The 27187-nt window shown below is 39.6% G+C and overlaps 1 protein-coding gene across 1 annotated transcript in view; it reads left to right on the top strand.

Annotated features, from left to right (window-relative positions):
- Positions 1–23845, top strand: part of Etfa (electron transferring flavoprotein, alpha polypeptide) — a 57808-nt gene extending 33963 nt beyond the window's left edge. Inside the window, exons 10-12 of the mRNA NM_145615.4 lie at positions 13422–13487; positions 16581–16661; positions 23519–23845. Coding sequence (NP_663590.3) covers positions 13422–13487; positions 16581–16661; positions 23519–23557 — 186 coding nt within the window. The 3' untranslated portion in view covers positions 23558–23845. The remainder of the gene's footprint in view (positions 1–13421; positions 13488–16580; positions 16662–23518) is intronic.

Raw genomic sequence — 27187 nt, 5'->3', positions numbered from 1 at the left:
CTTGTTGGCAGTTTTGTAACAACTTTGTAAAGTGTCACCACTATTTTTTTTTCTGGTTGTAAGGAGCCAGAAGTGCCCTGCTTCAAATTCAGACCATATAAAGTCAGTTTTCTTATTTGTACAAAATAATTGTTTTATTTTCTTTATTAATTTGAGAAAATATATAATAGACAAATATGCCCTAAATTTAGTTATATGCTTTGCTTTGTCTTTTTTTGTTGCTGTTGTTTTTTGGTTTTTGGGTTTTTTTTTTTTTGTCATTCAGAACAATTTACAAAGTATAGTTGTATCTTATTTCCAAATTCTATTTGTGCTTTTATTTTCATTTTTTATATTTTAAAGATTTTTCTATTTATGTATTTTATGTATGTGAGTACTTTGCATGTATGTTTGCACACCAGAAGAGGACATCGCATCCTAGTACACACAATTGTGAGCTGCCATGTGAGTGCTAGAAGTTGATCTTTGTAAATAAGAACCTCTGGAAAAGCAGTCAGTGCTCTTAACCAATGAGCCATCTCTTCAGTGCCCCATTTTCTATATTTTAATATTCCAACTTTATCATTTATATCCATATTCATTACTAGTTCTGACTCCCTCACCCTCCCCAGTACAGAATCTACCTTTGAGTACATGCATTGTCATGCCTCTTTAGCCTTTGCTTTCGTGGTTGTGGTGAACAGTAGTACTTGGTCCATATTTGGCTTCAGTCTTAGGGTTTTGTTTTTTTTTTTAGTATTCATGACCCTATTCCTTACTACCTATCTACAACAGGCAAACTTTTCTAATCTCTTTGTGGTAGGTGACACTTTAGATAGTTTTGAGAAAGTTTAGGTGGCAAATGAAGAAAGATTGGAAAGCTATGTGGCCCTCTCTAGATGTGGGCTACAAATTTGGCATTAGGTTTTCTAGAAGCCAGTTCATATTAGGAAACAAGATCAGTGCCCTGATTTACAGTGTCCCAAAGGTAAAACAAACTAATTGTACAGGAGAAGCATCATTTGGCTTGGTATCAAGATCAGAGATATATCCCTTGAGTCCATGTAAAGAAGACACTATTGATTGACATCCACAACAATATCTTTACTATAAATAGGGCAATACTTTTATAGAGTTGTTTTTATGATGCCCCTCAGTGTGGGCCAATTGTATGGTAAGTGCATTTTTCAAGAGAGGCAGAAACTATTTGGTTCTGTGTCTGCTATTCAGGCTTATGTTATAGTAAAAGTACAGTCTGGCAATTGTCAAGCCCTCTTCAAATGAATTTTATTAGAAAGACTAGATCTGCAGTCAGGTGGTAAGTATATAGAGGTGCTAGCTCTCTCTTTGCAAGATGATTAGAGCCTAGAGCACAGGGTAAACACTACCTATCTAGGACCAAAAAGGCAAATGAATATGTTCTCTATGAAAACAAAACCATACAAAATGAAGCTCCAGCTTTCCCTGTGTCAGAGAAAAACACTGTCCTTTCCTTGTTTGGTGCTGACACTGCCCTGCTCACTAGAGCTCATCATTCCTGCCTCCTTAGGAACTTCTCATGGGCTCAGTGTCTTTCCTCCATTCACACCTTTTCTGTAACTTTTTTTTTCTTTTGCCTTTTGACAAATGTATTAGATCATAAAGGAATTATGTTAATAATTTTTCCATGGAAAATAATATCTAAAGATGTGATTCTGAAATTTGAAACTGGGGAAGTTAGAGGATGTCTTAGTTTATTTTGTGTTGTGATAAAACACTGACCAAAACCAAATTGAAGAGGAAAGGGTTTATTTCTTATTACTACTCCAAGGTCACAGTCTTTCTCTCAAAAAAGTTAGGAACTTGTGCAGAAACCTTCTGTCAAGAACTGAATCAGAGACTGTGAGAAAACACTGCTTACTGGCTCACTCTGTTTGCTTTCTCATGCAATCCACAACCACCTGCCCAGGCAAGCACTGGCTGTAGAGGGCTTTGCTCCTTCGTAGCAATCATCATTTAAGGAAATGTGCTGCAATATGCCCACAGGAAATATGATAGAAACCATTGCTCAGCAGAACATCCCTCTTCCCCTGTGACACTAGTTTGTTTTAAATTGACAAAAAACTAACAAGAGGACCTCACAGATTTCCTTTAACTTCTGAAGTTCAATGATGCCTGATGTGTTTGCTTTTGAATTGCTACTTAGATGTTCACATATGCTTTATAGATTTTATACTTGTGATAGTTTATCATGTATAACGATGTGTTAAGGAAAAGCACTGGTACACAATTTTGTTTTGTTTTGTTTTTAAGATCAGTAACAACACACTATATGGGTTCTTTATGCCTGGATATTTTATTTTGGAGCATTATCTATGTAAATTCAGGCAGCTGTTTTTTTATTTGTTCATTGATTTGCAGTATCCTATTGCATGAATATATCATGCTTGACCCATTTTATAATAGATATTTTATAGATGGCCTGTATGTTAGGGATAGGGAGCTGTACTGACTCTTCAATGGTGTCAGGGTAATTAGAAACAAGGTGGGAGAAGATCTCTCAGATCCAAAGAGGAGATGATTGTCTTCTTAGCTCCTGAATTAGTCAACTAGAATTAGTGGCTTTTAACCATTGTCTAAAAGCCTTGAATCAAAAAGTAATATGCAAAAACATCTCAAAATGTATTTGTCCATGTTCTCTTTACTTACAGTTATACAGTATGGATATAATGTATGATCCTGTCTGAAGAGTAGCTAAGGGACAGCTGCTGAGTGGATTGTATAGTCTCACTTAAGAGTTATAAGCATACCTTAAATGCATACTCATGCAAATACTTGATTTGGGTTGTTTATTTGGATAATAATAGTGATACCTACATTACAAAATGTGTAAATTGCAGGTTTGGGATAGTGGCATGTACCTTTAACCCTAGTACTCCGAAAATGGAGGCAGGATTATCATGTTGTACATAGTTCCAGGCCAGGCTGTTCGATGAGACTCTATTTTTAAAACAAAAAAGAGGAGAATTGAGGAGAGAGGAAGAAAGGAGAGAAAGAAGTATGGAAGGACAGAAGGTTGGTTAAGAATCTAGATGCCAGTCAGGCTGCCTGAGCTCTGCTCTTAGCTTACCATTTGCTTTCTATTGACCTTAATCTCTTGTGGTACAGTTTCCTGAGATGTGTAATGGTGATAATGATCCCTATTTCACAGATTTGTAAAAAGTAAGTGAGCTAATATATGTAAAACAGGTTAAATGAGAGATTCCATGTATATATGTCATATAAAACTGCCAGGGATGTTACAAATGCTGTGCCTAAGATAATTTTATGGTAACTAATGCAAATTCTTTTTTTTTGTATATATGTATAATCTGTGTGTGTGTGTGTGTGTGTGTGTGTGTGTGTGTGTGTGTGTGTGTTCCCACATGTGCTAATACTTAGGGTGTGCATCCTACATGTGTTTGCAGAGACCAGAAGATGTCTGCTTTTCTTTACTGGTCTTCACCTTATATTTGAGACAGGTCCTCTCAACTGAATCTGGAGTTTCCCCTTTCAACTAGGTTGGCTAGCCAACAGGCATGAGACCTGCCTGTTTCCAGTAACTGGTGCTAGGATTACAGGATGCATGGTGCTTTGTGTTTGAATTCAGATCCTCTTGCTTTTACAGGAAGTGTTCTTACCAACTGGTTCACCTCCCCAGCCTCTACAGATTCTCAGAAGATTCTGTTGTTTGAAATCATGAACAATCATTAAATTATTTCTCTGATATTTGTCAGGCTCATTGGATTTTATTATGATTTATTACTTGTTGGAGTTCAGAGTTTTAAGTTTAAGTCTTGATGTATTTGGGTGTAGTTATTCTTCTGGATTGCACTCAGTGATCTGTTTGATTAATATGACCTGACCTTCCGAACCATCCAAACACATAGGCATGTTGTAATCGTTAGAGAATCTACTATTTGTTGCCAGAGGCCGTGTCCTTACACTTAGTACAGCATCTTCATACGTGTGGATTACTTTGCCTATATTTTGATATTTTACTGACAAATCAACTTCTGAGTTTATAATTCTGAGATTAAGTGAATAAGATCAAAGTTACCAAATGAGTAAGCAGTTTAGGAGAATTTACCAAGACAGTACATTTTATTTCTGACCTTTGTTTTGAAATTTTGATAGCATTGAAAAGTCAGTGTGGAAACAAACTTTCTCGAGTTATTTGTATACAACAGGGAATGAGTTTATGGGATGGGCTGCCCTCTAACTTGCTAAAAAGCTAAGATTGACAACTGCTTTCATACTGCATTATCTAGCTTGGCTTTTAGCTCTAAGAGAACTGTGTTCACAAATTGATGTGCTTTTCCTTTGGGGTTGGTATAGAAGCATTAAATTGTACTAAAATATTCATATGTGAGTGCATTTGGCTGAAAGCAATTGATGTTCTGTCCCCAAGAGGACAAAGAGAAATGCTGTGTGGACCCGCAGTCCAGAAAACACCCTAAGCATGCTTCTTAAAAGGTAATTACAAGGCCTAGATGATCAAAGCCCTTACAAGGAAGCTTAAGTGACAAAGAGAAGGTGCAGCATTTGTAGGTTGTGGTTTGCATGTATACGTTGTTCAGTTGTGCAGTTGCCAAAAATTAGTAGTTCTATTTATATCTTTGGTTTATTTTCTCAGCTAAAATTTATCAGGCTGACTTCTTTACAGTTATTCCAGAATGCTTGGATTAGTGGGATTTTTTTTCCCATGACTACTTTATTATAAAAAATCAAACTATTTAAATTTCAAAGACTATTATATGTATTCATTTCCCCCTTTCTGTCCCATTTATCTGCTTAAAAGCTACTGAATGATAGATTGACATGTCTTGTACATAGTCAACCTAATTTAACAGCTGACATGAAAATCAATTAGAGTAGATAGCAAATCTACTTAAGCCATCTTGAAATGATAACCTGAAAGGGATAAAACTTGTAAATTTCCATTCTGAAAACCAACACAGTATAGTTTGTGGTCTTTCATATAAAAATGAATTTATTTTTTGTGTATGACTTCAAGTTAATATTTATGTATTTGAATGTCAAAGAATAAGACGCTGTACCAGATAGAAGTACAGCCAATGGATTTAGTACATTCAGTATTCAGATTTGCTTTGAGGCCAAAGAAATACACACACACACACACACACACACACACACACACACACACACACACACACAGTTTAAAGACAAGTATGGTGCCATACCCCTGTAGTGCCATACCCTCACTTAGGAGACAGAGGCAGATTCAAGATTCAGATACTCAAGGCAAATTCAGGATGCATAGAGCCAGGTTAGCCGTGTCATAGAGCAAGAGCAAGACCCTGTTTCAGGAAACCAAACTGAAAAAGCAAAAAAAAAAAAAAAAAAAGTTAACAACTTGGAAATAGTTCTCCCCACCACAGAGAACAGGAGTATATGTTCCATTCCTTTGTGTGTTGTTGAGGCAGGGTCTCCATGTCTTGGAGACTTGAAGCTCGAGATGTAAACCAGGCTGACCTTCAAAAATACCTTAACAAAGCTAGGAATAAAAAGCCTGCCTTTTACTAGGCGGCTATAACTTCAGATAACTCTGTAAACCTGCCTAAGTCTGCTTTCTCTCTCTCTCTCTTTTTTAAAAAGATTTATTTATTTGTTATATGTAAGTACACTGTAGCTGTCTTCAGACACTCCAGAAGAGGAAGTCAGATCTCGTTATGGATGGTTGTGAGCCACCATGTGGTTGCTGGGATTTGAACTTAGGACCTTAGGAAGAGCAGTTGGTGCTGTTACTTACTGAGCCATCTCACCAGACACCCTGCTTTCTCTTATACAATGGGAATAGTTTCTTTCTTGTAGAGTTATTGTAAGTCAGTAAAATAAAATAATAATCAACAGCATGAGTGCTGGTGTGTCACCAACAACACATTTGTGTGATTGGTGTACAGTCTTGAATCCTGGAAGCAGTCTCAGTACAAGGTGTTAACCTGATGGGAAAATCATAGATGGGACAGAATTTCAGCTCTAAAGTGAGACTGAGTCTAACTTCCATTCATGTAACATGTAGTTGAGCCACAACCCTGCTTGACAGTTTGGTTGGAGGACCAAAAAGCTGCCTGAGAAAAGAGCTACAGAGAGTTGTCTCTGCATTTTTGGAGCCTCTTCCAAAAAGAAGTCTTAAACACAACTTGGCAGACAGAAGAAATAGTTTGGCTTTTTAAAATGAACAGCAGAAGGATGAAATATAGCAACGTTGATGTGTAGGAGGCTTGCAATAATTAGAAAATATGGTTTAGTTAACCTATTCCTCAAAGATACATTTGTTATATGCTGAGATAAATTCATTTCTAGCCTCACCTGGCATGTAGCCTGTTTTCTGTTTCTCTGCAACAGTTGCTGCTTAGCCTCTGCCTCTGCCTGTTGAGTAAAGAGCTGAGAAGTAAATGCCCTGCTGCAAAGCTCCTGTCTCAGGCAGCATGGGGATTTTGTTTTTGAGTGCATTGACTGTCTGCACTTATTTCATGAGAACTACTTGTATAGTGTGTGTGTGTGTGTGTGTATGTGTGTGTGTGTGTGTGTGTGTGTGTGTGTGTGTGTGTGGTTTTTTGTTTTTGTTTTTTGTTTTTTGTTTTGCTTTGGCGAAATGTAGATTTTCATGTTCCTTCCCCCAACTATCTAGAGAGGGAGATTGTTGGTAAAAAAAGAAATTTAAAACTTGATTAAATTTTTAGAGTAAAAACAATACTGTGTTAGTTTTCTGTTCTGAATGCTTTGGATATAACCAATCTTGCTCATATCCATATTTCAGATAAACAAAAAGTAAATGTTTAAATATCCTCATTCTGCATTGTTTAAAGTAAGGCAGATCTGAAGTTGCTTCATGTAGAACCCTGTCCCAGTTCCAGAAAAAAAAAAGAGAATTCATGAGTTCATGTTATAAACTAATTTAATTTCAGTGTCATTCATATGCGCGCACATACACACACACACACACACACACCCCACATACCCCACATATTGTGTTAAGGATTTGCATCAGAGTTCATCCCAGCTTCCTTGCAACACCATTTTGGAATTTAGACAAAAATTCTAACTCAACTGGCTAATATGTTTGTAGCCATCCCTTTAGCTAAATTCCACATGTTGTGATATACTCTGCCCTTTTTTGTGTTTCATTTCAGGTATTTTTTTTTTTAATTTTCATGTCAATTTTTTGATACTTTAGGTCCTTATTTTGAGGGCACAAGTTTTTAAGGATAGAGTATACTTCCTGTAGTAAGCCAGTAGAATTTTTATCCATCTTTGGTTTTCCCACAGTGGGCCAAGTCGCCAGAATTCCAGTGTATATTTGCTGATTGGTTGATTGGGACTCTTGTTGGCTCTCTCTCTGCTGCTCTGCTACATGACTGGCCTTACTTTTTGGAACCAAATAACAGCCATCAATTCTGTCTCTAGACCACACCCCATCTCCTAACAGAGCTTGTGAAAAGCTCCTCCTTAGTTTGTTCTGTTATTATTTTGGATTTTGTAAGGTTTTGCCACTGGAAATGTGGTTAGTCTAAATTGAGATTCTATTATTAAAATTAGTCTCAGCTGTTTCTTTTTACCATAACACAACTGACTAAAAATTTTAAACATGTGGCTTACAAGGTATCTATATTGAATATCTCTGTTTTAGGCTTAATAGTGTTAGGCTACAATCAGTGTTATAAGTAGGAGACAGCTTTCCCTTTAGCCTCTGCTCTCAACTCTGGAGAAGCAGGGTTCAGATTACATCCCTTAGAGTCCCAGCTTGAGATCTGAATCAGTGATGTTAATGCTTCCTACAGAAGCCAAGCGTGACATTGAACTCATCATTGAACTCATCAGGCCTTAGAGTTCTGTGGAAGTACTAAGTGAGGCCTCCTTCACTTGGCCTTATGTGGATTGAGTTAGAATTCTAAAAGTTGTGGGTTGCTTTGAAGGACTAAGAAAGTAGAGTCAGATAGACTGCAAAAGGGTAAAACACTGTCGAGTCCCCTCCACCCCATCTGTTTCCTGCTCCTAGAGGCCTTTATACTTCTCAGTGGCCAGTCAAGAACTGAGAGTTTATACAAGAGACCAGAAGTGTCATTCTTTTTTGCCCCTTCCCTTTATTATGAGTTTGCTTAAGCTAGACTGTACGCTTCTTGAGGACAAGGGCAAAGAACTTGTAAGCTTTATACTATTTGTAAGGTTCAACAACAACATCAATAGGAAAACCAGCCAACCAAGCTGGAGAGGTTGCTGAGTTGTAATATGCTTGCTATGCAATCATGAGGACTCGATTTCAAGCCCCAGTGTTCATGTAAAGACCCCATGGGATACTTCCTTTAAGTTGTTGGTCAGAGGAATGCACCACCCCACACACAAACAGTTGAAGCTATTATCACTGTTCTTGGTTACCCACCAGAACTTGATGGTACAACCCTGATGTGGAAAACGTGACATACTTGGGTCACAGAACATGGAGAAATCAAGGTGGTACTAATCTGGAAGCTTCCTCCCTACTGGCTACCTTTTATAATGTCAGGGTGCTATACAGGTTGACAGGAGGAAAATCATCAACAATCTTATCTAGAGAGCTATCCTAATGATTGGCCTGGCAAGATTGAGGACTGAGGGGAGGGGGGTAATCAACCACTTTAAGACCCACTCCATAGGACATAGCTCGTGCCCTCATACTGTAATCATGGGAGGTCATAGGCCCTGGAGGAAAATCTACTACTATTATTACTGAATGGATGTCGTATCTACTTGTTTCTAAATACACCTTTATACTCATAGATTAGTACCTCTCTCAACCCTCATCAGAAAAACTTTTTGCAGTGCATAATGGTTAAGACAGAGACACATAACAGCGCCAAATGCAGAGAATAAATGACTGTGGATATCTGTGCCATACCTCCTCCCCTCAGGGCTCAGGGAACATTGCAGAGAGGGGCTCAGAAGGATTTCAAGAGGCAGAGATTGGGGAAGACTGCTGCCAGTGTCTTCTGGACATGATAGGGTTGTTCTCGTGAATTCACAGTGGCTCTGGTTTCTTGCACAAGATCTGGACAAAACCAAGCCACTCAGGATTTTGGCATGGATAAGAGGGGTTCCCACATGTACCTGAGGAGCTATTGATAGTTGGTGACTTTTCTTCAAGGATGTGGTCTGAGAGGCTACCCAGGCTCCAGTAAGTAGATGGTCCTGTAAGGCAGCACTAATTCGACTTATTGTGGTTTTTAGAAAAGGAGAGCATGTGGGAGAGTGGGGAGAATGTGATCAAAATACATTCTGTGATTATATAAGATACCCAAGGAATAAATTTAAAATATATGTGTAACACAAAATAAGCCATATGAAGTGTTTCATACCTGTAGTGCCAGTGCTGAGAAGGCAGAGATGGGTGACACTGAGGCTTACTGTCCAAGTTGAAATTTAGCTCAAGGTTCAGTGAAAGAACTTGGCTCAAAAAATAAAGGGGAAGAGGATTGAAGAAAACTCACAGTATTGACCTCTGTCCTGAGGCTATACACATATAAAGTAGAAAGGAAAAAAACCCACCTAACCATCACCATTGAACTTTTTCCTGATCTGGTACACGTACATGTTTTATTATTTGTATCACAGAGGATTTGGGCAGCCTCACTTCATTCAACCCCTTTGAAAAATAAGAAGTATCCTTTCCTCAAGTTCCTGTGCTGCCATCTGTTGGAAAGTTATTGTAATAAAAGTGTACATTAATAGTGACTGGCATAAATGGTGCCTTTCTCCAGAGTTGCTCAGTGTACAACCTGTTTAACTGTACAAAGTAGTCCTAAGTCTTAGAGTACTCTACCCAGATCCACCAGTGAAATTAGGAATTTAAGGTTTGAACAGATTTCAGACTGTGAGACTGTGTGCCTTGGAAAACTAGATACTTTGCTAAAGACTGAACACTCAACTCTCAATAATCTTAAGAAGTAAGGACTGTTACAATCCCAGTTTTAAGACAAGCAAGTGACAGGGGCATAGAGCAGTTAAGTAACTGATTTGGATCTGAACAGTCTCAGGAGCTGGGGTTATTAACCCCAGCATGCTTTTCTGTGCTTGTTTGTAAGCACCATCTGAGACTTGGTGTTTAGCCTTCCATCAAGAGATCTCAGACCTTGGGTTCTTTGGATGGATCTGTAGGTGTAGGGTTTTTGTTTTGTTTTTTAGTTTAGCATTTGGGAAGTATTAGAGCTTGCTTTGGGAGAAGGCTTATTGGTGCCATCTCTCTCCCATATCACTCGGTCCTTCTCCTATATCATAGCTTTACAACTTCTCAACATAGTAACCAGCCCATACTGCTACCAACCATGTGATTGAATATGTTTTTCTGTTGCTGCTCTTTTTCCAACTGTCCGTCCTCCCCTCCCTCCCTCATTCCTTCCTTCCCCCTTTCCTCCTCTCTTCCTAGGTTTATTAACGCCCCTGGGATTAGCTTCAAGGTGCCCTTCCTCCTCCCAGGGTGTTTCTGTCTCTAACCCTACCTCTTTTTGAACCTTAATTGCTGTTCTCCCTCCAACATCTTCTCTCATTTTCTCTCCCAGTTATTTTACTGATTTAGAAGGAAAGTGCCTCAGGGCAGGGATTGCCTTGTGTTGTGAAGCAGTCGGTATCTGAAGTGCTCCATAAATTAGCATCTGTAGAGTTTTGTACATACTAATTAGTATTATTGAAACACAGAAAAATGCTTTCTGGAGCCTGAGGAAGCATCCTTGGATATTAGTCTAATTGCCTGAACATGTTTTTTAAGAGGAAGAAGAAAACATCTCTTCCTGCCTGAGAGCCACAGGACGACTCAGTACAGCAGCCTGAAGCCCCAGCTCCTCCTGAGCTCTTATTTCAGTGTTTTTGTTTTTATTCAGAGGACCAGGTTTCAAGACAACAAAATGAAGTCCCATTCATTGGTCATGTGGATCCATTAGGTTGTTGATAATAGAGGAGTCATTTCGTAACCTGAAGTACCTGCCTTGAGTTGGCTTTAGCCAGAATTCTGTTGTCTCCTTAGTATATGTATGGTAAAAGGCAATGGGATTCATTTATGGAGGCAGAAGTTGAAAGCAGACTTATGGTATGCTTGTATTTACTGCCAGAATGAACTAACATTTTTATTAGCATTTCATGATACAAATGGAGCTTTTAAGACATGTTGGGTTTTAATTTGTATGTCAAAAAGAGTCATTTATAGGACTATTGATCCAATGCTTGCTTTGAGAGTCTACATAGAAGTGTGATCAGGAAGAGTGACTAGCGAGACACTTTCTATCTGAATAATTTGCTTTAACATTATTACGTCAGCTGGGTGTGGTAACACATGCTGCAATTCAGCTGTGCAAGTACTGGTATATTCAGGACAGAACCTGTGTTAGCTGTTCACCTTCATTTTCTATAGTAGACTTGTCATCCCAAAATCTTTAAGGCAAATTGCTTTTGCTGTCTGCAGGCTTAAGGAAAGGAGGCATGCCTCCTGTGTCACGTTGACAGTGCTTTTTTTTTTTTTTTTTTAAACAACTGATAGTAATGGTCTCTTCATAAGAATAACTTGGGGAAAGACTAGTATAGCTGTCTCAGGAAACAAGCTCAGCTCCTTTTAAACTGACTAACTCACTGGAGACAAGACTGCTTCCAAGTTACATGGAGGCACAATGCTGCTTTGGAAGCTCTTGGGCACTTTAGGCTGTTAAAAAGAAGGCTCATGCTAGGTGTGGTGGCACACACCTTTAATCCCAGCACTTGGGAGGCAGAGGCAGGCGGATTTCTGAGTTCGAGGCCAGCCTGGTCTACAAAGTGAATTCCAGGACAGCCAGGGCTATACAGAGAAACCCTGTCTCGAAAAACCAAAAAAAAAAAAAAAAAAAAAAAAAAAAAAAAAAAAAGGCTCATGGTTATGCTAACAACATGCTAGAGAGGCTGCAGCAGAGCTGAAGATCCTCTGCATATAGTGTTCAGTTCTGGTTACTCTTCAGAGTATCCTGGGGCTCCTGGAAAAACACTAGTAGACTGAGACCCCAGGAGAGAAAATGACCTATGCATGTCCATCTATGCCTAGGCATTATGAAATATAACACTGATGGACTGGGTTACTCCTGTGTCCCAGCTGAATGTTCTTTGATACAGTGAGCAGTTCTTGGATTTGATCATAAGCAATAGAAAAACAAGGTGAGACCACCTGACTCTGCCAGTGGCTTTGAAGTGTTTGCCTTGTAATAAAGTGAGTATGTTACTCACCCCAAAGTAGTGACATTCTGGTTACGTGGTCAGTACCACTCCCACCCAAGCCAGGGCATGCCAGGTTATAGGTGGGAAAAGGTTGTCAGTTGAAGTTTTAATTATACTTAGTAGACAAAATAGAGCAGCTAAGCTCTAGTGATTAAGTGCTTGTTAAATCACTCTTCCATGATGATAGTTTAATTTTCAGAGATTGGTACTTTAAAAAAAATTTAGATAAGGGGATAGAACAGTAGTTGACTATGATTTTCTTGTAATTATTGGGAGCAGAGGTCAGGAAGAAGTGCAAATGCCATCATTACTCAGAAACTCTCATGTGGGAGCCTTTGTGTTGTGTTCTGGAAAGCCCCACCCAGTGCTTTTAAGAAGTTTGTTGTGTGCCTATACACGCCCATCCATCCACCCATCTGTCTGAACACAGGCTTACTTAGAACCTCTTGACACTAATTTGTATTTCTGGCCTTTATAGATATGAAGTTTAATAAGTATTTCCTAATTACTATTCTTACAAATATCCTTTTATGAGAAGGCAAACAAGCAAAAAAAACTATTTTAATACATTTGAATGTGTGTTTATATGTTACTATACAATGTGTTCATGCTGAAAATGGGTAGCTACACCATTTGTGAGTTGCATAGTAATACCCAAGTGAGTGTCATAGGTGCTAGCATGAAACTGGGATGGTTGCTGTGAGATGCTGAGCAGTGTTTGAGGCACTGTAAGTGCTCTCAGTATATGGATACATTGCATTTTTATACCACCACCATTATAGGAACTCACTAGAAAAAGAGAACCACAGAACAAAAAATTGGAGAAAAAAGAAGCATGATATAAGTGGTGTCTGCTGGGTAATTCATTTCTCATATCTTTTGCATAAGACTTAAATTGCTAATAGTATATACTTTATAAACTATTATGTGGCTGGGGATGTAGCACATTGATGGTCGAGTGCTAACCTAGCATGCACAAAGCCATATTAAACAAAGATTCAGTTGTATCATTTCATAAACCAGGTGTGATGCATGCCTATAATACCAGCACATGGGAAGCAGAGGCAAAAGGATCGGGATTTCAAGGTCATCTTCAGCTAGATAGTGAGTTTGAGACAGCCTGGGATAACTAAGACTCTGCCTCAGGAGTGTTATACAATATAAATGTATATCATTAATGCGGTCTCTTGTTTCAGGAACTTTATATTGCTGTAGGAATATCTGGAGCCATTCAACATTTAGCTGGGATGAAGGACAGCAAGGTAATTCTGTGCTATAATTAGGGTGCTAAGAGGAAAAGCTTTCACATTTCTATAGACATGTAATTAACGTGTGTACTTGAACACTTCACATTAAAATAGAAATTGAGAGACTGAAGTTGCTATCTCCTGCCTTAAGTGTACTGTTAGGGTGAAGGGCACCTCATCACAAGGCACAGCTGAACCTAAGCTTCGATTACTATGTGCTGGGCCCTGGCTGCCTGTGCCTCAGTTTCTTTGTTTGCCAAATGTGGGTGTTAGGTGATGATCATCAGTGTGCATTTCAGCTCTGACACACTGTGGTAGAAGATGTGAGACTTAAGCAACTTAATAAGGTTCTGATCCCTGATTCTCTTGTCTGCTTTACTTGGTGCCCTATCAGAACCACCCTCTTCTGGGTTATCAGCAATGTGTGGCTGACACATTCTGTGTTAGGGCATCGATTCTCAACCTGTGGGTGGAGACCCCTTTGGGGACTGCATATCAGATATTTACATTATGAACATATAACAGTAGAAAAATTACAGTGATGAAGTGACAGGGAAAATAATTTTGTGATTGGGGTCACCACAACATGAGGAACTGTATTAAAGAGTTGCAGTGTTAGAGAGGTTGAGAACCATTGGGTTAGAATATCAGGCCATCTTTATACCTTTGTAATTGTTGATGGAGCACTGTGTAGTCAAACACTTGATTTTTAACTCACTACTTGGACTATATTTGGAAATCCTCTGTAATAACTCTGAAATATATTTCAGAGTATGACATATTAACTCATGCATAACAATGTACAGTTTGAATTATGAACTTACCTCTCATGAAGACAGAGATGGATCTGAAACCCTGCACTTATCCATTCTGATGGAAGCTGGATATAAAAGATGATAAAACTTTTAACAGGCTTAAGTTATAACTTGAAGAAATACATGAACTGTCTCTTTGTAGCTTCTAAATGAATTGGTTCAGATCCAGTCAGATTTCACAGTTGGATGGCAGGTTTCTTTACTGAGCTCTGAAAACAGCAGTGCCACTGGGGGAAATGTGGCTTACACACTAACATGCACACACATGCACACACCAAACCTCTTCAATATCAGAAGCCTTAAAATACGTTTTTAGCTAGAATAATTCTCACGTGTCTAGAATACTGGACACATATAAAGGACTACATGTGCCAAGAAGACCCTGGCAAATAATCCCCTCACCTGGCAACAGGACTAGTTGCTGAGGGAAATCAAACAGATAGTGTATGTCAAAGCAAGCTAGGAACAGCTGAACTGTGAAGACCAGAGCTGAGGAATAATTTGTGACAATAATGGTGACATCTCTTCACTCAGTCAACAGATATACAATTAAATGATTAAAAGAATAAAAGTTCATCTAGCAGATGTGACAGCACACACTTTTAGTCTCACCACCAGGGAGGCTAAGGCAGGGAGATAGATCATCAAGTCAAGGTTAGCCAGGTCTATAGCCTTTGACACCCCCCCCAAAAAAAAGTAGAAAAAGAAAATAAGTCAACTATTATTATGTCTGTCTTATGTGGGAGCCAATGATTTCTGTTGGTAATTTTGATTAAATTCTAAAATAGAATATTAGAATGGCTTAAATCTGATGATTGCATTGTCTATAAGCTAAAGTTTTAATTAGCATTATAGTATAACATGAGATTTGATTATTGTAGCAAATTAGTCGATATACTAAACTATATATATAGTGATAGTTCAGTAGGGAAGTTGAATACAATGTGTCCATTTAAAATAGGAAATTTACAATAGCTTGAATTTACAAGGGACTATTGAGAGCAAATAAGGTTTTATCATAGCAATTTTATAGTTGATAATCTAAGAATACTATTTCAGTAATCCAGAAAAATATACCCATCCACTCTTTTTAATATCATTGTTGGTTCCATATCAGGAGCCCATTGTTATGTGCTCTTTCTTTTAAAATAACTTTTATGTAGTAGGATGAAAAGCTTTCAGATTATTAAAGTGTCAGAAGTTTGACTAGGTGGCCTCCAAGAAAATCGTTAACATTCATCAGTTAAATAAATCTTTACTTCTAGCTGTGAGTCAAGGTACACATTCCCAGAAGAGAAGCACCTCAATGAAAACTGGAGCCTGTGAGGCAGTGCATTTGTCCTTACAAGTTTGGATTTAAGACTCATGTGAAACCCGTCTGTTGTCTCTGGGCTAGACATCATCAAGGCTACACTGGACTCCAGTCTCAGTTATTCTGACATGTTCTGCTGTCCCTTTCAGGAGCCCTATGAGGGGAATTAGACATGTTCTGAGGCCTTTATTTTGGGTCAGACTACATCAAAATAATACCAGTGTGTTTCTCAAGATACAGTGATAGGTAGTTAGAAATTTCGTTTTGCCTCTAGAGAACTGAATTATAATCTACTATTCATTAAAATAATACTACATTTGAGTCACAATGCTAACTCTACTTATTGCAGTAGTGTTCAAACCAACTATGGGAAATACCAAACCATTTCCGCTATTCTGTGAGTAAGCAACACAGCCTTTCGTAGCTAAGAACGCACCTGTAGGAGGCTAAATTACTTCAGTAGTTCTCACAAGAGACCCAGTCACTTGTTTGTTTTATTGCATGGATTTGCCACATACTTGAGGACTTTAATTTTTTTAAATTCTCCTTCAATATCAGGTTGGCAAGATAAATAGCTTATATTCTCAGAACAGACCCAGGATGATTTTAGAATAATACATGGAATATAATATATAGGAAACAAAAGTTGACAAACACTATGATTTGGGGTATAGATTTGTTACTGTTTTATCTAAAAATCAACCTTTTCCCACTTAAATCAAGAAAGAATTTCAAGAAGATAATAATTTTAAACTCTTTACTCTGAGATAGCCTAAGTGGTAGATATTTTACTATAATACAACCCAAAAACTTCTAATACATATGATACACACACATAATGTTGGCATAGAACTTCCAAGTTAGTCTTGATGACTACTTAAATAATATTAGTATATTGTAACAGGGAGGTTAAAACAGAACCATCAAACGGTATGGTATGTTTTCTTGATGAAAGTCCAACTCTGTATTTTCATTTCACAGACAATCGTGGCTATTAACAAAGATCCAGAAGCTCCAATTTTCCAGGTGGCAGATTATGGAATAGTTGCAGATTTATTTAAGGTAAGCTAGTCTTAAGAGGGATTGATATGATCAACATTGTCATCCAGTGGATTTTTTTCAAGGATGAAAAGACAAAAATATGTGTTATGTGTCTGTGTACATGCTGTTAATATATTTTATAATTATATCCTAATTAAGATGTAATCTCCCTAACAGCTTTGTGATATTACTTACTATACAACATAGCTTCTTTCAGAGAAATCTAGATTGTAAAATATCCACAGGGATTTTAGCTTTTCACATACTAAATCAGCATAGTATAAAGTCACACCATACGTAGAACCTAGGACCACATTTGGCAGATACACTAAAGAAATGACCATCAAGCTCTTCATTTAGGGATTGTTAAGGCCTTTTCAGGGGAGGAGTTGGCACCCAAGTCTAGTATAACTGTCTCAGCAAGAATGTTTTGTTTACTGAATTTTTAAAAATATTTTTTATTACGTATTTTCCTCAATTACATTTCTAATGCTATCCCAAAAGTCCCCCATACCCTCCCCCCCACTCCCCTACCCACCCACTCCCCATTTTTGGCCCTGGCGTTCCCCTGTACTGGGGCATATAAAGTTTGCATGTCCAATGGGCCTCTCTTTCCAGTGATGGCTTACTAGGCCATCTTTTGATACATATGTAGCTAGAGTCAAGAGCTCCGGGGTACTGGTTAGTTCATAATGTTGTTGCACCTACAGGGTTGCAGATCTCTTTAGCTCCTTGGATGCTTTCTCTAGCTCCTCCATTGGGGGCCCTGTGATCCATCCAATAGCTGACTGTGAGCATCCACTTAGGTGTTGTTTACTGATTTTGAAAGTTAAAGTCTTTCTCATGTGATGGTTTTAAGGAAAACATGTTTTCACCCCATTTTAAACACATCATTTGTGAATGTTCTTACCCTACTACTCTGTACGTGTTTGCCATGAGAAAGACTACTTTAGTCATAGAAACTTATTTAGCAAATGAGAGTTGATAATCACCTAAAATGTAGTTGGCCACATTTAAAGGTACATAGCTCATGCTTGGCCCAGCCTGCTCTTGTTGCCCTGACCTGTCTGTGCAGAGTCACTCATATGGAAGTTGACACTGAAAGTAGTATTCAGCTCTAGGAGAAATAGATTTGCTGGAAGAAGAATCCCTGACATGGAACTACCTTGAGGGAATGCAAGGCACATTGGAAAGATGCAGCCTGAGAACAGAGACGGCACAGTCCCCAGCAAGAGGACTAACTGGGGCCAGTGAAGAATGGATGGAGACCCTTCAACTTCTCAGTAACTCTCCTGTTGACTTAGACTACATGGAAAAACAAGGAGTCTGCTTTCTCATTCAACACAGGCCATCCTTCCACTCAGCACGTAGGCCTTGTCTTGGGAAGAATATAACCTTATTTCAGTGATGCTGAGGTTCTGTGTGTATAGGTCAGCTGCTCCTTTCTGACCTGGGTGTGTAAGTGCTAGGGGAGTTGTTCAGCCACTGAGATGTCTTGATGAGAGAAGAAGCTGGTGAGAAAAGAAGGGAGAGGGATGTATACGTGAATCTTACAAATGCTAGGCAGCTGTTCTACGACTGAGCTATACTCCCAGTCCTGCAAAAGAAAATATCGTCTCTTTGCAGCTTACCCCTCTACAAGTTTTGAACTAGGACACAAAGTGGAGTTACTATGATGTACCAAGGGCTTTAGTTCAGATTCTGTCCTGTCTTGAGACTAGATTATCTCAGCCAAATCAATCTTGCTGAATGCTCCCTTCATCATGAGCATTGTGATTATTATGCTGCCTACCTTAAAGAAGGGAGTAAAAATTGTAATTTTACTATATCTCCTGCAATCTGCAATAAATATTAGCCTGTTTGTATTTTCTTCTGTTCAGATATATAGTAACTGTTCAAAAGTAATTGGTAAATATTATAAAAGGTATTAGAATGACCTGACCTTTTTAATATAATAGTTTTAATAATATAAAAAATTTTCATACTGAAAAGTTTACCCTTTTAAAATGTAGTATTCAGAGCTGAGAGATGGCTCAGCACATACTGCTCATGTGAAGGGTCTGAGTTTGGTGCCCAATATTAATATCAGGTAGCTTACAACCCTTGGAACTCCAGCTCTCTTTCTGGCCTGTGTGAGCCCCTGCATTCACACACACAGGCCTCCACAGACATGCAATTTAGATAGTTTTTAGTATCTTTAAAATGTATAATTAGAGCCAGCAAGATGCTTTAACAGGTAAAGGCACTTGCCGCCATACCTGACAAGCTGATCTCTAGGGCTCAGATGGTAGAACGAGAGAACACGTTATTTTTGCCCCACAAAGTTGTCATCACTGCATACATAATCATGTATGCACATGCATCCACATACTTATAATCGAATAAATATAGATAAAATACATAATATACTGGTAGTCTATTCATGCTGCTGTAATACTAACCTAATGTTAATATAGTTGCATCTCACTGCAGAGAAGCCCTGTACCCACAATCTCTGTACAGTACACTCCCCAGATCTACCTCTAGTCCACAGATTTGCCCATTCTGGCCTCGTTGTACAACTGAAATTATTAATATTGTGATCTTTGTGGCTGTTTTCCCTGAGCTTACGGTTCAGGTTTCAGCTGTGCCGTGGCACATTTCAGTATTCATTTCTTTCTCCTGACAGTGTCTATCGCTGAAATAAGCTGCATGTTTGTCTGTTTAGTTGTTTGCACTTTTTTGTTATTGTGAATAGTGACACTATGAGCACCAATGTATAGATTTCTATACAGACAGGAGTATGTATTTCTTTGGAGTTCTTTTCTCAGTTAGGGTTAATGTAGAAGTCTGTCTGTCTGCTCTCACGGCAGCTGTGCCAGCTCACATTCCCACTGGAAGGAGGGGGCTCCGAGTCTTCTGTAATGCACTAGGATGTCACTGCTTGTCTTTCTGATTATACAGGTCCTTGTGGGTGTCAAGAGGCATCTTATGGTTTTGATTTGTATTTTTCTGATAGCTGATGATGTTAACTATCTTTTTGTATTATCAGCCATTTACATATTTTCTCTGTAGAAATGACTCTTGTGTTTTTAATTTTTTTTGCCTTTTTGTTCTTGAATTGTAAGTGATATTGGTACTAGAACTGTAAGCTGATCAGGAGTGATTTCCAGTGTGGTCTCATTTTTTTAAAAATATGTTTTAGTAATTTCAGCTACAATTTTTACATGAACTTTATTAATGAAGAAAATGTATAGGTTGCATATAATAATCATTTATTTAAAAATAACCATTTTTAAATTTTCTTTATTGGCTATTTTCTTTACTCACATTTCAAATGTTATCCCCTTTCCCATGCACTTATTGGCATCCACAATAGTGTCTGGGTTTGGTGACTGTATGTGGGATGGATCCCCAGGTGGGGCAGTCTTTGGCCGGCTCCACATTTCCTCCACATTTCCTTCTCCATATTTTCTCCTGTGAGTATTTTGTTCCCCCTTCTAAGAAGGACCGAAGCATCCACACTTTGGTCTTCCTTCTTCTTGAGCTTCATTGGTCTATGAATTGTACCTTAGGTATTCCCAGCTTTTGGGCTAATATCCACTTATCAGTGAGTGCATACCATGTGTGTTCTTTTGTGACTGGGTTACCTCACTTAGGATGTTATTTTCTAGTTCCATCCATTTGCCTAAGAATTTCATGAATTCATTGTTTTTAATAGCTGAGTAGTACTCCATTATGTAAATGTACCACATTTTCTGTATCTAGTCCTCTGTTGAGGGACAACTGAGTTCTTTCCAGTGTGGTCTAATTCCTAGGCACCTTTTCACTTTCATGAGAGTATAAACATTTTAAATTTTGAGTAAGTCTTCACTAGTTCTTTTTTTTTTTTTTTTTGCTTGTTTGTTTTGTTTTTTAAATCTTTGTTGCCTATGCTTTAAGTGGTATACCTAAGAAAACTTTCTCCTAATATATTGGGCTTCAATTATATGTTCATATCCCTGCTCTTATTTTCTTTACATGTACATAGAGCAGAATTGCCTGGTCATAGTAATTCCTTCTTAGCTTTTTAAAGACCTCCTACGCTGCTTTCACAGAGAATGACTGTTTCACATTCTTACTAGCAATGGCTAAGGCTTTTCCCACAATCTCACCAACACTTACCGTTTTCTGTTCTTTTAATTAGAGCCATCTTAGGGATGAAGTAGTGCCTCAGTTGTAGTTTTAATTTGTATTTCATCAGTAATTACTGATGTAAGGAGATTTAAGCACATCATACTTATTGAACATTTCTATCCGAGTCCTTTTTTTTCTTTCTTTCTTTCGCTCCTTTTTTCAGTGCTAGAGGTGGAAACCAGGGCTTCATGCATTTTAGGCACGTGCTCCACTTGGGTACTGAGCCATATCCAAAATCTTTGGTTAGGTTGTTTGACTTTTTGTTGGCTTGTAGGAGTTCTTTGCATTTCAATACAAAACCCTTATCAAATATGTGATTTCCAAATATTTCTTCCCACTGAATAAAGTTTTGTTGTTTTGACTTGGTTCGGTTTGGTTTGGTTTGATTGGTTGGTTTTTTGAGGCAGTGTCTCATTTTGTTGTCCCTGATGGCCTGCAACTCACTATGTAGATCAGGCTGGGCACAGAGATCTGCCTGCCTCTGCCTTTCCAAGTGCTGCAATAAAAGATAGTATCACTATGCCCAACTTTACTTTAACTTTTTGATAATATCAAATATACAAGTGTTCTTAATTTTGGTGAAATCTAGTCTGTTTAGTATCTCCTTTCATTACTTGGTATTTTGTTATTCTGAGAGTCGATGGCCAACTAAAGTAATGAAGATTTACTCTTAGACTTTCTTCTAACAGCTTCATGGTTATAGTCATTCATTTTGAGTACATTTTTGTATATGGTGTGTGATAGGGACCCACCTTCATTTTTTTCCATGTGGATATCTGTTTGTTCTGCTCTGTGTATTGAAGAGACCATAGTGTCCCATGGTGTCTTCCCACTACAACCACTGTACTCCCTGCTCCCTCTTGAACCTGCAGTATTTACTTCAGTTGGCTCCTTTCTCTCCCTTCTTCCCTGGCCCCTCCTCAACCAAACTTCATTTCTCCTCTAGGATGATGCCCTAAATTTTCCTTTGCTACATCAGTCTCTTCTTTCTTAATAATTCCTGAATTTGTAGCAAGTAACGATGTTGTCTCATTCTCCTACATTCTGGTATAAGATGACCACATTTAGAGTATTATCTCTAGTAATAGGATTACTCAACAAACTCAATATGCAGTTGGTTGACTTTTTAGAATATCTATGGAGCTGAACAGCCATCACTTAATCCAGTACATTTCAGCACACTGAAATCACTTAGCCAGAAACTTCTCCACTCTCCCAAGTCTAAGGGGAACATGTTCATCAGATGTTTATGGCAGAAAACTGCCTTTTTGAATTCAAGTCTTCTTTGATGTGCCTTTCCTAAGTAGAGCTAGTTACCTCTGCAATATCTAAAGGAAAATACAGATAATCCAGGTCTTTCAGCCTTTACCCTTAGCATTTTCCCCTAAAGGATTATATAGAACCCTTGTAAAGTCTGTTGTTGGTTTAAATTGTTTTTAAGACTAATAAACGATGGCAAGAGAAAATCCCCGTGACTCTGTTGGGGAGTTTGGAGAGGGGATATTCTGGAGGGTAGTTTTGTTTTGTTATAGTGTTTGGCCTTCTGGGGAAAGATGTTGTGCTGTGGCATATTTTTCATGAAACACGCTGGTCCCACATGAGGCTCTGGGAGCATGTCAGCCCTGTGACTGGCATGAGCTCATGGTCCTTCCACTGAGGAAAGCCAGGGGAAGTGGTGCCAGCACTTAGTGCTGCCCTGAGCGAATGCCTGCTGGCTCCATGGTAAACACAGGCCTTTTAATAGGCTGGAGACAAAGTGACATTCGGAAGAAACAACATGTCGACAATTTCCTTAATAAATTTTGTAGGAACACATTATTTCCACCTGGTGGAAATGTAGCTCTCTTAAATAATTGAGAGGCTGCATTCATCAGTGTAACGGTCAACGAAGATCTCTGTGAGCTAAGGCAGCCCACAGCCCTTTGCAGGACTGGGTAATTGATATTTTACACAAGTGGCCCAGCTAGTGCTCAGAATGTGTGTGTCATCCCACAGTTCCACTCTCTGCTCACGGCTGTCCAAGCAGTGAGAGAACATCAGATTCTAGCTGCAGCCACTGTCCTGACCTGGATTCTAATGAAAAGCAATGACACTGCATGTTCAGTTCATTTGAATGTGCCACCTGATAGTAACACATGTTGAGAAAGCCAACAAAATGTTGTGAAGTGTGCAGTGCAAGAATGAGGGAGAGGTGCTGGAGGTGGTGGCAGTTGTGAATAGTAATACTGCAGACTTGAAGGGAAGTGAGATGCACAGGGGAGGAAGAAAGGAAGGATGCTGGGGATACAGAGGAAAGAAGGAAGGATGCTGGGGATACAGAGGAAAGAAGGAAGGATGCTGGGGATACAGAGGTAAGAAAGAGGATGCTGGGGATACAGAGGTAAAAAAGAGGATGCTGGGGATACAGAGGTAAGAAAGAAGGATACTGGAGATACAGAGGTAAGAAGGTCTCACTGCTCTGAGCCCTGGAGAGAAAAAGTTCCTGCTAAGTATTTCCAGTGATGTCTGGGCAGAAGTTTGCTCTAGCCCCTGACAGCCCATGTTCCTCATGCTCTCCTCACGGAGAGTTTGCCATCTGTGTAGAGGAGAGAGCAAGAGCAGGGAATGCGTGTACCTGGATGGCACTTGTTGCTGAGCAGAGACCTGCCATGCTAATTGCCCTATCTCAGGGAGGTCCTGTCAAGAAACTTAACTACTGTTTTGGTTTTTTGTTTGTTTTGCAGGTGGTTCCTGAAATGACAGAAATACTGAAGAAAAAATAAGTCAAAATCATATCTTAAGGAAACTGTTGAAAGTATTCAGCTGAAATCATAGAAATTCATAATCTGAAGAAAGAAATTATGCTAACAGCAGCTAGAATGCCTTTTGATGAATCAATTATTATATTCCTTTTTAATTTTTTGTGGTTTCAAACAATTATTTTTTGACATTTTCTAATTCTGAAATAAAAAACATAATAAAGTTTTGTCATCCTTTAAGATTACTATCAGAAACATGCCTAGCTTCTTAATAAAAGAACAAATTGAAGAAAGGGAATAAAATCCAGTTCTAGGCAGATGTGGTGGCAGTCACCTTTAATTCTAATACCCTGGAGGCAAATGGATCTGTGCAAACTCTAAACTAGCCTAGTTTACATAGCAAGTTCCTGGACAAACAGAATCTCATAGTTAGGTCTGTCTCGGGTCTCATCACCGTCATTACCATCGTCACCACCATCACCACTATCACCATCACTTATCTCTTTACGGGTCTTATGTTTATTTTAGGCAAGGTTGTAAGCATGGAAATCTTCATAGCCTGGTCACCCTAATATAATGTTGAATGCCATATCCCAAAAGGTAGGGGCTGGCTTGTCAAAGTCAGAGCTACAGAAGCTTGACCTCAAAGTGTGAATGTTCCAGAAACAGTCTATTCTTCAGAAAAAACAGCCAGTGTGAGGAAGAAAACCTGACTTGAGCTTGACCGTGCTGGAAGTATTTGGCTGGTTTAAGTTAAATTTCAGTTGTCCATTTTAGGGGTTTCTCAGTTTATAGAACTCTGTGCCTGCAGAGTATGGGGAGTAGAGAGGGAGGGACAACTCTGAGACAGTATTACTTCTTATGCGGATAGTTTGGTACTACTATGGATATTTAAAATCCACCTCAGAAAATGCTCTGTCCTTTTCTTTACTCTCCTGGTAGTTTGCTCAGTGGGGATAAAAGCAACTGGGGTCCTGCATTCTCCACACACATGGTCATCTCTTGCACGTACAAGTGAGGATGAGTGCAGGTCTGAGAGAGGCAGGTGAGGCCACAGCCAGGCCTGCAGGAGGCTACGGGCAGGGAGTCATCTGCAAAGTAGAATCAGAAGTACCGCCAACAGGAAACATATCTTCAGAAGCTGAGGTGGTGCCCTGGATTGAGTATGCAGCACCACAAGGAAGAGAGGGAGTGAGCAGTGAGGCAAAGGGTACTGGGACCTTTAGGCCCCATGTGGACAGCCTGGCCTTTCCTCTGCTCCCTAATTGAGCCTATTTTGAGTTGGAGTCACTTGCTACAAAGCACTTTCGTAAGCTGTGGCGTTTCAGCCTTTTCATGAGTTTAGAGGACAGTAGCTCTTCACAAGTCATGGACACATCAGTACCATGGGATCCTAGAATGCCTAGAGCTATAGGGTCTCTCGCTGTGCCTCTGGTTGCCCCAGTTGTAGTGAGGCACAAAGGAGACTTGAATTGCCTGTGCATACATGGCTTCAGTCACCTCATGAAAGTGATTACTGTATCTTTCTGTCTTTGAAGTGCTTTTTAAAGGCTTCTCCATTTACCTTCTATCCCAGCTGCAGGGGTAGGAGCAATGGCAGATGGGATGGCTGTAGGGGCACCCCCACTGAGATAAGCTTATCAGAGAACATCCCAGGTAACACCCTTCTCTGAGTTGAACTGATTATCCTTTCTCCTACTTGATTCCTTCTGACAGAGCTGCCCTCTCCTAGCTCCAAGAACCAGCATTTACTAGATGCTCCTGGTTGTTATCGCCATAGAATTTAACTTAGCCAAGTCACTTAGCAGGCTGCTAAGAGCTGAGAAATGTCCATTTTGATCTTCAGATGTCATTGAGTGTACAAACCTAGATGGTCCAGCCAACTCTATACAGTGTTCAGTGTGTGTGTGTGTGTGTGTGTGTGTGTGTATGCATATGACCTGCAGCACAGTCAACTTGTTTACACCTATCCCATAGATGTGTGGTTGATACATTGTGCCATGGTACTACCACACAATAGGAAATTGGCAGCAACATGGCAGTCTTACAGGACCACTGTCACTTAGGTAGGTGTTCTGCAGCCCCTGACTATATCATACTTGCTGTGCATATAGCCAGGCACTGACTAAGCACTTGCTACTTCTCCAGTCTCCGTAGTGATCTATAAATTATAATCTGCTTTGGTTGGTTTACAGCAATAATTACAACCTCTGGGAGGTTATGTAACTTCTCCAAATTCAAACAGCTAAACCAGAGCCCAGATTTGAACCTGGGCAGTCTGGCTTCAGAATGGTTATGTCACTAGAAATCTGGTTCTCCCTCAACTCAAGGAACAGGGAGACCAGGCCTACACAATCATCAGCCTCAGACAAAGAGCACTAGGTGATTTCTGTCACCAGGAAGGCATTGTGGTAGAAAGGAGAGGCAGTGTTCTGGTATGGTTGCCTCCAGAAGGATTCATGAAACTGGAAGTCCCTTTGAGTGCCAATGTGGGGTGTACTTCCAAAAGTCTGTCGTGTAGGCTGGGAAGGTGGTTCAGTGCTGCATAGTCATAGAGATCTGAGTCTGTAACTAGTATCTTGTAAAAGGTCTCAGCACCACTGGGGAGCTAGGCATGGGTGCATCTATGGGGCCTGCTAGCTAGCTAGTTTACAAGATCAATAAGAGACTCTGCCTCAAAAAATAAAGTGGAAAAGGAGTGAGAGGAAGACAACCAAGGACAGTTGCTTGCCTCCACAAGCACACACATCTGTTCACACATACAAATATGTACATATAAAAATCAAGCTGTGGAGATGAAAGTGAAAACTTAATCCAAGAAGTCTGGTTCGAGGTACCCCTCTCATTTCCACTTTTCTGAAAACTGAACTATCAATTCCTATGGCTCCTTGCTCCGGCTCTATGGCCTCTGGCAACTGTGGAGGAGGGTGAGGGCACTGTGCCTACTACCTATGTGTGCTTCCATCCCAGGTTGGGTTAGCTGCCCATGGTTCCTGGAAATCTGGCAGCCTTTTTCCCTTGTAGGACAGCCGCATCTTTCACACAGCCCAAGGCCCAGTGGTGACAGTGCTCCCAGCGTAAGTGCATGTGTTCAGCAATGCTGCAGGGAACATTTTGCAATGTTTGATGGCTCAGCAGTTGTGATGTGTGGGAGCTAAAACCTAGAGTAGCTTTAGCTTTGCCTGTCAGAGAGGACATTGCACTAATCTTTGAGTCATGGGCTGTTGAAGGCATAGTTGGTCCCCGCCCTCATGAATTTTACTCAAATAGAAGAGAGGAGATGCAAAAGGAGAGAGCAAATACTTGGCACTGTCATTAGATATTCCCTGTGGGCCAGACCTGGCTATTCTTCCTGGGCTGGAGGCTTTGCATTAGCATATAGGGTGGAAGAGGAAACAGAACTCAGAGTTCCTGTGGATACTTGAGGCAGTGAGAAGCAGAGATGTGGAGTTTGGGAAGTGTGGGCTAAGGGAAGCCAGTTTGTAGGGGTCATTGATGAGTTTAGGCCTTTTCCCTCCTAATTCAGTGTTTCTCAAACTTGGCTGTCATGCTGGTTCCATGAAAGTATACCACAGAGGGACAGTCAGTCGATGGAGATGTGCCTGTGTTAAGTCATTACACATCCTTTGCTAAAGCTTTCCTGTCCGTGCCCTT

The sequence above is a fragment of the Mus musculus genome, chromosome 9, assembly GCF_000001635.26.
Source record: "Mus musculus strain C57BL/6J chromosome 9, GRCm38.p6 C57BL/6J".
Classification (NCBI taxonomy): Eukaryota; Metazoa; Chordata; class Mammalia; order Rodentia; family Muridae; genus Mus; species Mus musculus.
Note: the sequence above shows the minus strand (reverse complement) of the source record. Positions and strands in the feature narration are given on the sequence as shown.